Consider the following 15,356-nt stretch of genomic DNA (forward strand, 5'->3'; position numbering starts at 1 on the left):
TCAGAGTCCAGACTTCAAAGCCTGTCTCGCCAGGTCCTCAGATGGCCCCACAATCCTGGCTCAGCTTCCCCAGACACTTGGCTCCCACCAACCCTGCCTCAGCCGTTGGCCCCAAACAAGAGGGTGCTCCACACCCAACTGGATGCCAGTGTCCATGCTGGCCAAACCCTCTCCGGAGTGGACTCTGTTTTGGGACAAGACAGGTGATGGGGCTGACATCCCACTGGCCAGTGTGGGCATGGAGATGTGCAGGTAGAGAAGGTCATATGGGACGTGGGTGGCCTTGGGCTGAGGGCCCCCACCCCTAGCTCTGTCCCTCCTCAGTGGTCAGCCCTCTTTCCCAGGAGTGGCCCTGGGGACCTGACACCATCTGGAACCTTACTGGCTACACACGAGAGGGGACAATAGATTCAGGTCACAGAGTGTGAGTCCTGCTTCTCAGAGGTGCCCTGCCACCCAGCCACCCACATCCCCACGCCAGGTGGCCCTCCTCGCAGGCCCCGCCCCTGCCCTCACCTGGCTTCATGGCGCGCATGACGGCCCGGCAGCTCTGCAGCACCGCCTCGTAGATGGCCTTCTGGTCCTCAGTGAACTTGCCGTTGGCGGGAAAGGAGCACGTGATGTCGGAAGCAAAGCAGTAATACTCACCTCCCATGTCGAACAGACTGTAGGGAGGGCGGGGCGTGAGGCAGGTGGGACGCTCGGGGGAACCCCCCTCCCCGAACAGGCGCTTGCTTGGTGCACAAGGGGACCAAGCCCGAGCCTTCTCAAAATACGGCTGATGCAGGCAGCAGCCTGGGGCCCTCCGACTCTGATGTCTCCTCACGATGAGCGAGCAGCAAAGGGGCCGGGAGACCTCCAGCCCCAGAGCAGGGAGGGCGGGCTCTGCCCACACTGCCTGCACACCTCACCCTCAACGGCCTCTGCATGCCCGGCTTTAGGGACCCCCCTGAGGGAGAGGCAGAAATGTCTCCAGGCCCCCCGGGACACTCTGACAGACCCAGGTCCTGGGGCCACCCTGCACCCAGCATGGCTGCAGCTCCCAAGGCAATGCTCATGGGATCTGGATGAGGCCTCGGGACAGATGCACCCCCTGACAGAGGATGTGGGCTGAGCTGCATGGCCTGCCTCTCACAGGCCCCAGTGTCCCCGTGAAAACCCAGCTGACAGCTCTGCTCCAGCTCCAGGGCTCCCTTGGCCAGAAGAGCGTGGCCCTCTCCCCACTGGGGTGGGACAGTGTGCTCCATGGGGCCTGAGGGAAAGGCAGGGAGAGGGTGGCAGAGGACAGCCCTCATGTCCAGCAGGGCTTTCCTGGGGCTCAGCCAGACAAGCCCCTGACTCGGGGGCCACTTGGCCCCCAGCATCCCCAGGTGGCAGAGGGGAGACCAGGCGGCACAGAAGGCGGGAGAGGAGAGTGGAGGACAGAAGCCAGGAGCTGGGAGCACGAGCCAGCAGAGGCAGGACGGTGCCGGGACAGAGAGGCAGGGCTGCTGAGTCAGGAGAAAGGCCGAGCTGAGCCTGCCCTCTGGACACCACGCGACAGGGCCCCAGTGCGGCGGGCCGAGCCTCACTGCTGCCTGACCGTGTGCACGTGGTTCAGGGCAGGCAAGGATCCTGCCCCAAGCACCCAACACGGTGGGATGAGACAAAATAAGGGAGGGGCTGCCGGGTCCAAGCCTGGCTCCCACTGGGTCACCCACGTAGTTGGGGGCCCAGGATAAAAGGAGTGGGGTGCACAGACTGAGGGTCTCCCCATCCTGCCCAACCCCAGCAGGCTGCTTGACAGCAGGCACAGAGAGGGGCCCCACCAGCCACCTGACCCTTCACGGGGTCATGGCCAAGTCAAAATGCTTATGGTGACAAAACCAACTGAGGGACATCAGTCCAGCCCCGGGCCCAGCCCCTGCTGTATTCAAGACCAGGCGACCACAGAAGCAGGTTGGGCAGAGGTAGTGGCGGCTGCCCTCTGCGACCGGCTGGAGCCCAGCTCTGCTCCACGCCTGGCTCTGTTCTCAGCTCAGCTTCCCGTGGAGGACAGTCTGCCGCCACACAAATCCCGGCAAATCTGAGCCGGGGCCATGGTGGGGGGGCGGTAACGGGTAGGGGTAGGGGCAGAGCCACGCCTCCCATGACAAGGGCCTCTCACCCAAACCCAAATTCTAATGGTAAACACAACGGCTCAACAAACATTCCAGAAGCTGCCTGTGTGCCCATCTCTGGGGACCCCTACCCCTCATGACCAGCCCTACAAGTGGAGCAAGGCGTCAGGCCCTGCAGCTGCAGGGTAGCACCCGCGACTCCACAGAAACAGGTTTCTAAACGGAAACTGTGAACGCTCAGGATCCCCAGACACACCGCTGGAATCCAAAGTCCTCACTCAGGCACTTTTTAATCTCCTGTCTTTTTCCAATTGCAAAACACCATAAATGGTGTCAACAGTGCAAAAAGCACTAGATAACAACTCAGGTGATTCTCATGGGGAGGGGATGAGCCCCACCAGCACGGCAGGGGGACTTCGGGTTGGGTCTCAAAGCCATGGACTCTGGGGGACCGTGCCTGGGGCGGGCCAACGGAGGGCATCTGGGCCTCACTTGAGGGGACTCACTTGGCCTGGGGCGAGAGCCTGGGGAGGGAGCCGAGTATGAAACAGCGGGAGAGGCCCTGAGCTGACACGCCCAGGCATCTGCTCCTCCGGAGGTTCCAGATGCACCAGGGTGTTTGGGCCGACAGCTGTCTGCAGGTTCACTCTTGCCCGGGGCACATTCCCCCCAGAACTGGCCAGGAGGGCGGGGCATATCTTAGCCCTAAACTGCAGAGAAACTGAGGCTCTGAACACTGGTCCAGCAAAGTCCCAGGTCCCAGGGATGGGCTCTCCTGTCCTGGCTCTGGTAATCAGCCTTCAGGGCCTCAGTTTTTCCACTTTTAAAATGGGGACGCCACCATCGCTGGAGGTTCTCGTCCTCCAGGGCCCATGTGCAGGCAGCTGTGGGGAGCGGAACCTCGTGGGGCCGCAGCCCAGTTTCACTCAGTGGGCAGAGCATTCTCATTTGGGCTCCTCAGAGGCAACAAAGGAAAACAGTTTGTGGTTTGTTGTTTCAGAACATCCAGGAATGGCCCAAGCAGACAGGACTGAGCCAGGAGCGTAGGGACACAGATTCCTAGGGGCCACCACATCACAGGACAGCCTGCATCAGTAACCCCCGGGCAGAAAGTCCTATCGGACTGTGCAGATCTCAAAGAGAAACAGAAATTGAACTGTTTAAAAAGCCAGGGAGCCCACAAGAGCACTGAAAACTAGATTCCTCCTCAGGGCAGACGACACTCCCGCAGGGTCTCCAAACTCTCCTCAAAAACACAGAAAGAACGTGGGAAGGTAGATGCTGGAGCTCCTGGGCCAGCCTGACCTTATCATTCAGATTCTAGAAGACTTCAGCTGTATTTTTCTGTATTAGAATCATCCGCTTTCTGGAGAAGGAAGTGTACAGCCAGCCGGCCAGCTCCATCCTGCCCAGTGACGCCCAGCACGGGGCTGGTCTATTTTCGTGTTCTCAGTTCCCTATCTTTTTCTGCTTTTTTTTTTTTTAAATCCCCCACAGAGTTCCTACATGTATAAGTTATTCAGATTCAAGCCATTCTGGAATCCAGGGACGAAAGCCATCTCTTTCATAAATCATCTCCCTCCAACTCCTCTGTGTCCACTCCATCCGTCCTCTGGATGCACGCTGACAATGGAGGATTCGCTCATACTTTGGCTCCACCGAGAACGCAGGATCCCTCCTCCCTGGCTGCCGGGGGACACCCACTGGGGACCCTACCATCTTTGGCAGAGTGAACGCGTGTGATAATGTAAACCATCTGGGGAGATATTACACATCTCCGAGCAATATGCTGGCGTCTCATTCCTCACATGTACTCATCTGGTTCTATTTCTGGCTGGGAGGAGAGGTTCTGTCTTCCGTTGGCTTCTCCTGGGCAGCTTCAGGCCTGGGCTACCTGCCACCACTGGCCCACCCAGGCCCTCCCCAGGCCCCCCTCAGCTGCCTTGGCTGCACCGCAGGGACCAGCCAGCCCACAGGCAGAAGGCCCACGAGATGGCTGAGCCAGTCATAGAAGCCTTGGGAAGAGTCTGGGAGAAATGCGGTGGTGTTTACACAAGGACCACTGTGCACTCAGTCTGCTGCTTCATTTTAATCTCCAGGGTTGTGGCCTGGCTCTCAGCTGCCTCTCCCCACAGACGGGCACTGTGCGCGCACACGTGCAAGCATGTGCGCACTCAGAGACTCACTCATCATGGCAGGAGCATTTCAGACCCCAACCTGCACCCGCCGCAGTCTGCTCTCCAGACCAGGCTGGGGGATTTCTAAGCTGCAGGAAACTCCTGCTTCTCTCCAGATCTCCGCGTGAGATAGAGAGGAAGGCATACCAGTCACTTTCCCGATCGTGTGCCACAGTGAGCATCCCCTCCAGACGCCTGCCCACTCCTAGCCAGACCTTCAGTGCAGTGCTGACCTCCAGGTGTGACCAGTGGGGCAAAGGCCACCACTCGGAGCCCTGAAGGCTCCCTCAGCGCCACAGACTGACTCACCAAGTCGACCTCTCCCCAGTGCCTTCTGGCATTCCTGCTCCCCAACCCAGCTACGGGACAGCTACTCCTGTGGGGCCTGGGCAGACGGGAGTCACCCAAGCAAACGAGCCCCTGGACCCTCAGAGCCAGCAGTCCCCGGTGCACACGGTGACAAGAGCAGGCAGGCTGTGGGGCCCCTATGTGTGGGGATGGAGCTGCTGCTACCTGTCTATGGATGACGTGTGGAGAAGCAGAACACCAGTGTGGGCCACGTCCCCAGGAAGGACACGACGCGGAACCCGGCCTGGTCTGGGGGCGGGACATGGCAGCCACCCACCCCGGGGCTTGCTGCCACCACAGCGCAGTGGGGCGAGGGCTGGGCGTCGGGGCAGCGGCCTCCGCGGGGGAGGCAGTGAGTCGGCATCACGCGCACAGCACATGAGTCGTTCCACTTTTGGGGTAAGCAGTGTCCCGTGGTGTCTGTGAGCACGCGGGCTGTCTGCACTGGTGCTTTCACACTGTGGGTTGTGACGTCAACTGCGTGGGGTGCGGGGGAGGGGCATAAACAGACGAAACAGGATGGCCAGAAACCCCAAGGTGAGGGTGCCTGGTGATCATCTAGGTGTATCTACGTGCACGCTGCTGGGGTAGACTGTAAGGGGTGCTTCATCCTGGACGGCAGGTTGAAGGCCACGGCCACTGGTCTGGACAGGCGGCTGACCAGGGCTGGTGCCCTCCTGAGAGTTCTCCTGCCCCTAGGACTGGGGCATGTCCTTAAGACCATCAAATCTTCAGGATGGGGCTGGCTGGTGACAGCTGAGTTGTCCTCTGAGGAGACAGCAAGGTTGGGGAGCGGGTGAAGTGTGGGCTGGGCCTGACATCAGGAAGTCGGGCCTGGAGGTGACACTCACTCTCTAAAGCTGACCAAGGCCTCAGGGCAGCCCCTCTGCCAGCTGGGGAGGAGCCCCAGGCACAGACTTGCCCCACCATGGGGCAGCAGCACACAGATGCTAGACAGACATCAGACCAAGGAGGAGGAGCCAGGAGCCGGCAGGTCGTCCCATCCCAGCCTGCGGAGCCCAAGATGCCAAGAGGGCTGCCCAGGCCCTGGGTGAGCAGCCGGCATCCCACAGCCTGCAGGGGTCAGAGCGGGATGTCTGTGAGGAGACGCAGGCTGCCCCCCGAGGCACAGGGGCCCAGGACGGAGGGGCGAGCTTCCCCAGCAGTTTAAACTAACATCTAGTCCACAGTAAACCTGTGGAATTAACAGGGAACTAACGCGAGACCAGAGCAGGAAGGAGCTGGCTGGTAATGGTGCCGGAGCCAGGAAAAGGGTGGCCAGGTGGTGAGAGAGCCTGCTCAGGCGTGACCCCTCACGGGCCCGTCTCCTCATCTGTGGGAGGAAAGGACGGGGTGGCTCGGGCAGCCTTGCAGGAGGGCCTGACGACACCTTGGCTCAGGGAGCATGTAGCATCCACACGCCAGCAACGCTGCGTGCCTCCTGGGTCTTCCCTGGGAGGAAATCCCTCATTTCTCTGGGCTTTTTGGTCCACGTGAGCAGTGTCCGCCCTCCGCCGGTCAGCAGGGCAAGGCCACGGCTTCAGGCTGACCATTATCAGGGCAAGGAGACAGAAGGGGCCCTAGTCCCCCGACAGGGAAGGAGAGGAGATGACACTGGCTGGCTGCTTAGCATGGGGCTGGGACAGGCCTCTCCCTGACTAGCTGGGCTGGCTGCCCCGCTCCCATGCCCCAGGACACAGGGGCCACTGCCAGCAGGGAGGAGCCTGGCAGGCACGTCCTGAGGCAACACTGCCCTCTTCTGGCCAGTGCTGGGAGGTCCGGCTTGCCACCCGCCAGCCACATCCTCTCTGCAGCTGGGCAACCCAGGCCTGAGCATCCTTAGCCTGGGGCATCTAGAAGGTTCTGAGAGGGGCCCCAGGGTACCCTACCCTAGGAACCACTTCCCCTGCCACCTGATCAGATGGTGGGAGAAGGAGGAAGTGGCAGGTGAGGAGGGGTGTCCCAGCTGTTTTCCAAGTAAGAGTCCACTGAAGGCACAGCCTGGACCCTCCCCACCTCTGGCCCCCAGGGTGAGCCTACCACTGGACCCAAGGGAGGTGGGGAGTTCAGCTCAAGAGTGGGTCCAACTCTGGGTGCACTCCTTCTGTCTGGACTTAGACACCAGTGGCGCTCCCTGGTGGTCCATGGGCAGTGCATCAGCCCTTAGAGCCTCTACCCACCTTGGAGACTGGTTTCCAAAGCCCAGACTGGGAGGACAGGGCAGTGCACAAGGGCTCAGAGGACGATCAGGGTTGGGGGTGGTAAGTCTGTCCACACCTGTGCTCACACCCACCAGGTCAGAGTTGATTGCATGTATGTGGCGGGGGGGGGGGGGGGTTCCTGGGGCTCCCATCCAGAAAGGGCCTCCAAGGACTTTAGACACCGTCCCTTGTGTGAGCACGGGAAGAGCATTCACAAGAAGTGAGCCACCCTTCTCCACCCTTCTGTAACACTGTTTCAGAAGGTCGGCCTGCTTGCCTTAAAACAAGAACAAAAAGCAACTAATGGCTTCTCTAGGACAGTGACTTGGTGATGGGGTTTCTGGTGAACCCCGAGGGCCACAGAAAAAAGGGCTCTCAGAGGCAACAGCATAGCCCCGAGAGGCCTCACGAGGGACCCTGTGCCTCTGAACCCGCCAAGAGAAAGGGCAGCTGGGACCTGAGGCCACATCAAAGTCCAGTTCCCCACCCGGGGGTCCATGGGGAGCAAGTGGGGCAGCATCCAGCCAGGAGAGATGGGGTGGGGCCCGAGGGTCTGGTGTGGTGCCAGGTCCTCAAAATACTCTTCTCAGCTCTTGGGTGATGAGTCTGACATGGAGTAAGAACCACCACATCTAACTTATAGGCCCCGATTTCCCGGCCCAGCTCCTGGGAAGCTCCTGGTATTGGAAGAAGAGAGGTGTGGAAGGTGGGCCTGGCCAGCTTCACACACCCGAGGACAGTTTGGGGGCTGGAAACAGAGCAGGCAGACCACGTGACCTGAGAGCTGTCTGTGAATAAACTAGGCCTGGCTCTGCCAGTGCCTCTCACCACCAGTCTCTGTCCTGGAACCAGCTGCTTGAAGGCAGGCCTCGGGGGCACAGGAAGGCTGCTGGGGAGCCGCCGTGTTGCAGCTCTCTCCCGCCAAAGGCCACCTGTGCCAGGCTCCACACTCAACGCTTTGCCCTTATTATCAGTGAATCCTCCCAGAGCTGGGTGCTCTCTTATCTCCAGTGACAGATGAAGAAACTGAGGCTCAGGGAGGGTGGCTACTCAGCTAGGGAGGGAAGAGGACAGGGCCTTGAACCGGAGACCCTTTGTGTTCAGGGGACATTGGGGACCAAAGGGAGAGGGATGGGAAGGGCTGGCCGCCCCTCAGCACCCATTCCCCACCTTTTCCGGTGGAGCCTGACTGCCCTGGACCAGCTCTGGCCCTCAAACAGCCCCATTCTTAAGTGTCAAACTATCTCTGGGGCACTTTAACCTGACATCAAAGCACTGGGACCCAGAGTATACCACCCCGACAGGTACCTGGAAGCAGTCCTGGCTCTGCAAGACACTCAGCTTCAGGAAAAATTCTGCACTGCGCTCCTATTTTGGTTTCGTAACTTATGAAGTATCGTGACTTTTATGTTGGGATAACAGAGTGATTTATTATTTACCGAACACAGTAGGCGCTCGGCAGATCAATTTCAATAAAACAATGGATTATAAATGCCGCCAGCAATCTGGCAGGAGCAGTAATCAACAAAACATGTTGTTCTAAATGCTGCATAATAAATTGACTATAATAAACTCATAATTATTCTGCTGGCTACATTTCAAAGTGAGCACTAGAAAAATAAAATCACCAATTTGGGCTTGGCATTAACATCCATGGGACTCCCTGGATCACTTCTGCTCTAAAGCTGCAACCAGGAGATGCAGACGTCATGCTGCGGCCCAGGAGGGTTGAGGCCACAGCATCTGGACGTGTTGGGGCCTGACACATGGTGCCCCTGGTCAGCCAGGCCCCACTGCCTCAAGGTCCCCAGAACACAGCTGGATCCAGCCTCTCATGGGGTGAGGCCTCTCTTGGGACAGATAAAGAGTAGAGAAGCAGCCACTTCCTCTGGGGTGTGAACTCAGAGAAGAAAGACTCAGAGCCACATGGGCCTGCCGCAGGGCCCTCCAGCAGGGACAGCTGGGACCTGCTGGTGTGGCTGGGTCTCGGCCTTTGCCTGGGTACTGAGTTCCCACAACCTGTCCTCCTGGCCCAGCCAGAATGAGCTGCAGAGTCAAAGTGATAGGTAACGTTCCAAGAGGTGAGTCCCCAAAGACACTCGGTGGCCCAAAGGGGAGGGCCCTCCCCTCCTTTCCTTAGTCTCCAGTTGAGGCAAACCTGAGGCAGATGACCCTCTCCCCAGATCCTGCTGGCTCTGCGCCCGGATGCTCCGTGTGTCTCAGAGAGCTTGCCTGCACGTGGAGGGGTGAGGAAAGGGGGCGATACCCACCTCATGGGATCAGGGTGAGCAAATCTACGCAAAGAGACGTCCTGGCATCAGGCACAGAGGAGAATCCTGTCAAGGTCGCTGCATGCCGTTGGCCCCAGGCCAGGAAGGACATTAGACACTGGGAGAGCTGCAGTGAGCGGCAGTGGCCTCTGTGGCCACTCTGGGTGTCCCTTTCTGCGTGCTGCCAGCCCAGGCCCCCAGAAGAGAGCATATCGACCCAGCACTCGCAGTCCTGATGCGTCCCTGCCGCTGCCCCATGTGGTGCCGAGTGCCGGGCACCACTTCCACCGACAGAAGAACAAACTGAGGCCCAGAGAGGGAAAAAAGTGGCTTCATTTCCCCCTGGAAGCCTAAGCTGGGCTCCTGCTGACAGTGGCCCAAGCCAGAACATCCCATCCAGCTACTGGTCCTGGGTGAGCGGACGCTGTAGCCAGTCAGGTGCTTGGCGTGCCCTGAAGCAGGGGCACCTGGGATTGGGCAGGTTTCTGAAGCACTCGGCAGTGGCAGCTCAGAACAGGGTGGCTGATGGCTGTGGGCCCGGGACCCCCAGGCACAGGCGCCCTCACTCCCTGCAGCAGCCCTGGGCTACACCTGCGTGAGGCTGGGTCCTGGACAGTGTGCGGGTGTGACGGGAGCTCCAGCTCGAGGACTGAGTCTAATGGGGCAACACATATGACCCAAGGGGGAGGCGGCACTGGCCGGAAGCAGCCCTGGGGGAGCTGACTCAGGTGCCCCAGCAAGAGGACGGAAAGGCACCAAAGGACCCGGTGGGACAGTGTGCACTCCCCACCCGCCCCTCGTCTGTGGGTTGGTGACCACCACAAGATGTCTGCAGGCTAGGACAGGGGTCCCCGTGGGGCCTGTGGCCTCTGGGTGGCTCTCAGTAGCCCTCAGCAGCCAGGACTGGTCCTGCTGGATGTCTGGGTGGTGGAGAGGACAGGCAGGGAGTACTGAGTGCCCACGAGCTGAGGACAGGGCTGGCCCACGTCAGTAAGGCATCCACAGACCCCTGCCAAGGCCAGAGCGGCCACCCAAGAGGTGGGGCATGTGCCTAGTGTGAGCCCTACACACTGGGGCTCTGGGAGCAGGATGTGTGACTACACCAAACATCGGAGGGTTGGAGGCTGTGGGTCCCGCCTATATCTGCTTAGCCCCAGGTCCACGAGGAGTGGTGAGTGCATCACACTGCTCAGGGAAGCCCTGCAAAGAGCCTTGAGGGTCAAGCACCACCTCTGACCTCCTGAACTGAAGACCACTTATGCCGAGCCGTCCTGCGGCTGAAGCTGGCAGGTTCAGTGGGCGGGAGGCTCCCTAGGGGTCTTCCCTGCTCCAAACTGAGGTGCCTGCCCTCCCAGAGCTGAGACGGAGACGTGTGCTGGGCGCATCTGGGAGCGTAGTGCGTGCTAGGCGCCCGTGCAGGCCCTTCTCAGAGGTCGTGCCTCACCCCACAGCACAGGGGCTCCCACTCCCCTCCCACAGTGCCTCCTTGGCCCTGCAGAGGAGGCACCATGCAGGCCAAAAGCTTTGGCTGACAAGTCTGGGCCCAGAGCAGATCTGGGGACCTCGCTGTGGTCAGCCTGAGGTCCAAGAGCGAGACCAAGAGCCCCTGGTCAGTCACCTGTGGGATGAGTACTGCCATGGCCCCGCCATTCACACAGAGAGCCAGGGCAGCTTGGGGGCAAGTCTCACTCACCACATGTCTCCGTCCTGGATGGTCCGGTCGTTGGGGGCCCCGGCATGTCCATAGTGTAGCACGGCCGAGTTCTCACCGCTGTGGAGTACCAGGGGGAAGTCAAAAGCCCATCCTCACCCAGCAGGCCCGGGGCTGGTGCCCCAATCCTCTGCCCCATGGGCAGGACCATCCACCCGGCAGCCACAGCTGGCGGCCAACCTCTCAGCTTATGGCAGGGCCTCTTGTGGTGCTTCCTCGGCCGAATGTTGGTCAGGTAGGTGCCCCAGAGCTGGGGATGCGGGCCTGACGTGGGAGCAAGGGCCTGTGGGCCCAGGAAAGGGACTCCAAGGAAGCCTTTATCTCCTGGTGGCTAAAGGGGGAGAGGAGGCCCTCTGGGAAGGGCCCGGACTGTGCTAGAAGCTGCCATGGAGGCCCAAGGGCCAGGGCCACGGACAGCGAGCTAGTGGCTCCTCACTCCTCTGCTGGAGAGCGCTTCCCTAATGAGCGATGCCTTTAAGAAAAAAAGGACTGTTAAGTCTGTCCAAAGGGGGAGGAAAACCCACCTGGGTGTAATATTTATGGCCCCGTTTGGGAGTCTCAGGAATCATAAAAGTAGAAATAATGATTTTTCTCTCTATCCACCAGAAAAGAACGTTGCCAAGGACTGAGAGGTTCACATGTATTATTCATGTGCCAAGGACGTGCGCATCACCAGAGCTGCCGGCTCCATCCTGGTCGGGCAGAGGCCTGACCCTCTGACCCACGGGGAGGGCACAGGGGACTAGATGGGGGTGAGCCTGGGAGACGAGGGGCCCCCCTACAGCCAGGACGTGTCCCTCAAAGACACACCTACAGTGATACACACTCACAGCTCTGCACACCTCTGGAGACCACAGCAGTGCACACTCACGGCCATGAGCTGCCCCTATATTCATGGTCAGTTCTACCCTGTGCCTCCAAGCACACCCAGCCAAGGGCAGGTGACACACACAGACATACACAGAGTCCCCCACCTGCAGCCACAATGTGCCACACACACACCTATAGTGACACCCCCCACCACAGAGCCCCAGACCCACCCATAGCCGTGCTGTTCCCCACACAGCCACACATACGCGCACGTGCGTGGCCTCCTGCAGATACAGCTCCTCCGAGGTGGGGTCCCTCCCCTTCCCCCAGCACCCTCTCACGATCGTTCCCACGTGGCCCAGGAGGCCCACTTACCTGCCGCAGATGCAGGTGTAGGAGCTGTGGCGCATGCCACCCCGGGAGTAGCAATAGTGCTCGAAGAGGCTGCAGGGAAGGAAGATGTGTCAGGGCGAAGTCACCAGAGCATGCACACCCCTGCCCCGAGACACGTCCTCAGCCAGGCCTTGCTCAGCTGCGCCCGCAGGAAGACTGAACCCCCCAGCATGGGTCTGTGAGGCTGGCGGCCTGGAGCGCAGGGTTAGCCACAGGCACAGAAGCACAGAGGTCAGCGCTTCCAATGCCACGCCTTTCAGGCCCACCAGGGGGACAGCCTGGCCCTGTGGGGAGATGGGCAGGGGCAGAGGCCGCCTGTTTCTGCAGGGCTGGAGGGAGTGTCTCCCTGTGACTCCTTCACCAGTGGCCACATCCTACCACAGCAGGAGGGCTGGATGCACAGCCAGAGAGGGACGTGGGCTCTCCCGGCCCCAGTGCTGGACTCAACCCGGGGCCCTGAGCCTGACCCTGCGGCAGTTCGCAGGGAAAGGAGAGCAGGAGCTGCTGGGCTCTGGTCTGGAGAACAGGGTTGAGGGGCAGGCCCTCGCGCAGACAGGGCAGGGCAGGGTGGGCTCCAGGTGGCTGAGAGTCAGGGTCTGGGGGCAGGCCTGCCCTCCCCCTACTTGGGACGAGCAGCAAACTGGCTGGCTCCCTGTACACGCTAACACACCCTGAGCAGGGGAGGCCAGGAGCAAGGTCGAGAGGGAAAGACAAGACCCCAGCGTGGGTAGCCAGTAGACTGCCCCTAGGCTGAGCCCAGACAGAGCCAGAGCCAGGGGAGGCCTCCAGGATGCAGCAGAGCCTGGCAAACCCAGGAGTGTGATGAGGGTCAGAGGGTGAGACAGCCTTGACAGAGGCCTGGGGCAGATCCTGGAGATGCTGCAGGGGCTGGTGGACCAGCCCCACCACATCATCACCCCACCAGCAGTGCTGATCCCTTGGGAGACCATGCTGCCGAGAGCTCTGGAGAGGCCAGGACCCTGCCTGCCCCCGCCTGCAATACGCCCCAGGATCTAGGGGTGGAAGGTAGATCGTCTGAGTGGGGGACTCGGCACTCCAAGAGCTCAGCCTCTGCAGAACCCAGCTGGGGAGGGGGGCAATGGTCGGGGGGCTGCCCTCACCCCCTCCCTGAGACCTGGGCAATAGCTCAGGCCCAGCCATCTGGGCGGCCCCAGATGAGAAGCAGGCCCAGGTGGACCCCACCCCACCTACCGACCACCAGGGCAGGGGAGACTGACCACAGGGTTGTGCTCAGAACACCAAGGCCGCCCGTGGGCACACTAAGTGGCAATCCTGCCCCACATGTTCTAGGCCTGTTCTAGAGAATGTCTGTGTGGAGAGAAGTCTAATCTTCCAGGCACTGTAAACACTAATTATATATAATTGTTATGATTGGGTATTAAGGAGCTGTCAGGCAGGAACGGTTCTGCTATATTCCATCAGCTTTCAGACTTGCTTTACAAATCTCACAGGATAATTGGGGCTCTGCAAATGAAGTATTTCCTCAACACAAAGGATTTCAGGACCTGCCAGGGAGGCGAGGAAAGCCACACGCTCCCCTCATCAGCTGCCCCCGTATTCACGGCAGGAGAACTTGGGGGACTGCAACCAACTTTGGCCTCAGGTCAGGGCCCTGAGGCGGCTACACACTGCCCGCCCAGACACCAGGACCCCACATAGCAGCCCACGGAGCCACAGGGCCCCCCGAGTAGCCCTGCCCGGACGGAAGCAGGCCTCAGGGGACCACACAGCCATTCTCTCGGTGATGGGGACCGTGGGCCTCTGCTGGGACTGGGGACAGGCAGGGGGCAGTGGAGGAATGAAAGGAAACATTCTATAGCAGCCGGAGGAAACAGGGTAGGGTTGGTTGCCTCGCCCACAGCCAGTCTCAGCTGCCCTGTAAGCTACTGGATAGAACCAGCCTTCATTGCACATCCTGGCTTCTGTTTCAGTAAAAAGCCTTTTAGAGTAAAAAGCATGGCTTACAGAAGCACCGGACTAAGGAACGGAAGGCCCAGTTTTCACCTACAAACCGCAGCCCAGCACTGGGTGGCTTCTGCTGGCCACGCGGACAGTCCCTCACCCCGACGAGGAAGAGCTAGAAAGGGGAGGGGACGCCACGTGCTGGAGATCTGCTCTCCCTGGGTTTAAGTCCTTCACACTGGACTTCAGCACCTAATTCTGTTTCAAATCAATTTGTCTGACATGACGTGAGGACAAACTGGTGCTTTGGTGGTGTTAACAGGTGGACGCAACGGGCCCCATTTCTGCTCACACGCCTCAGGGGACCCTCTCCCTGGGACCTCTGGTCTGGGTCCTGGACACCCAAAGGCGTCCAAATTCTGAGGCAGGTGCTGTGGCCCAGGGGTCTGTGCCAAGATGCGAGCCTGAACTATTTCTGATTCTCAAGGGGTGGGGGGAGTGAGGACGCGCAGAACTGGGGCTCCTGCACAGCCCGGTCGGAGCTTGGCAAGAATGGGCCTGGAGGACAGACGGCAGCAGAGCCACCCCGTTCCCACTGGAGGGCTCACAGACCAGGCGGCAACAGCAGGACGCTTAATAAAGACCTCGTGTGATCTTTACAGAAGACATGGCAAACCGCGAGCCAGGTGAGGGCCCAGCCGACACGCAGCTGGAGGGGCTTAACTGCTGTCGACAGGCATCTCTGGCCAAGTCCGGCTGCGAGGTACCGATCAGCAACTCTGCAGCCACAAGGAGATGATGGCCCTGAGTACACGGTCAGAAACCGTCTCACCCCCAACCCTCGGAGGTGCTGATTAAATGGAACAAGCAGAGCCCTGTCCACAGGTCAGGAAGTAAAGCGAGGCCAGAAGGGAAGAGGGAGCTACCAGTCTTGTTAACCTGGAGGCCTTGGCGTGCACTGCTATGTGCGGGCAGCGACGAGGCCTCGGGCAAGCCAGGGGTAGGGGACCAGAACGGAGACCTCTCCTCCCACAAAGCTGGGGCCCGGGCAGGGATGCACCCTCGGGGGAAGGACGGACTTGGAGAAAATTCGCCAGCATAAGAGGCAATCAGGAAGCTTTCTTGGGCTCAGGGAAAAAATAATAAACATTCCCTCGGAATTCACAGCATAGGTCTGTCCATGGGGTTCAGGTTCAAGTGTGAACCACCTGCATGGTTTGGAAACCTGCCGGCCAGGACATTAACAGAAAACTTGGTCCCTGACTGGTGATACCTGGAGCCAAACTGACAAAGCCAAACTGGGCAGCCACACTCTCAATCCAGGCAGGACAGCCACCGTCTGTGCACCAGCACACGCGCGCGCACACACACACACACATATACATACAGGTACACACACGGGTACAGATACACATAGACATACA

General features: G+C 60.0%; 1 protein-coding gene across 2 annotated transcripts in view; it reads right to left on the reverse strand.

Annotated features, from left to right (window-relative positions):
- PEPD (peptidase D) overlaps window positions 1–15,356 on the reverse strand; it is a 106,903-nt gene that overhangs the window by 11,883 nt on the left and 79,664 nt on the right. For both annotated transcript variants that reach the window (XM_010989118.3, XM_010989117.3), the window contains 3 exons: window positions 11,992–12,060; window positions 10,789–10,866; window positions 517–665 (listed from right to left, as the gene is read on the reverse strand). In XM_010989118.3, the coding sequence (XP_010987420.1) occupies window positions 517–665; window positions 10,789–10,866; window positions 11,992–12,060 (296 nt within the window). The remainder of the gene's footprint in view (window positions 1–516; window positions 666–10,788; window positions 10,867–11,991; window positions 12,061–15,356) is intronic.

The sequence above is a fragment of the Camelus dromedarius genome, chromosome 9 (genome assembly GCF_036321535.1).
Source record: "Camelus dromedarius isolate mCamDro1 chromosome 9, mCamDro1.pat, whole genome shotgun sequence".
In the NCBI taxonomy this organism is placed as follows: domain Eukaryota; kingdom Metazoa; phylum Chordata; class Mammalia; order Artiodactyla; family Camelidae; genus Camelus; species Camelus dromedarius.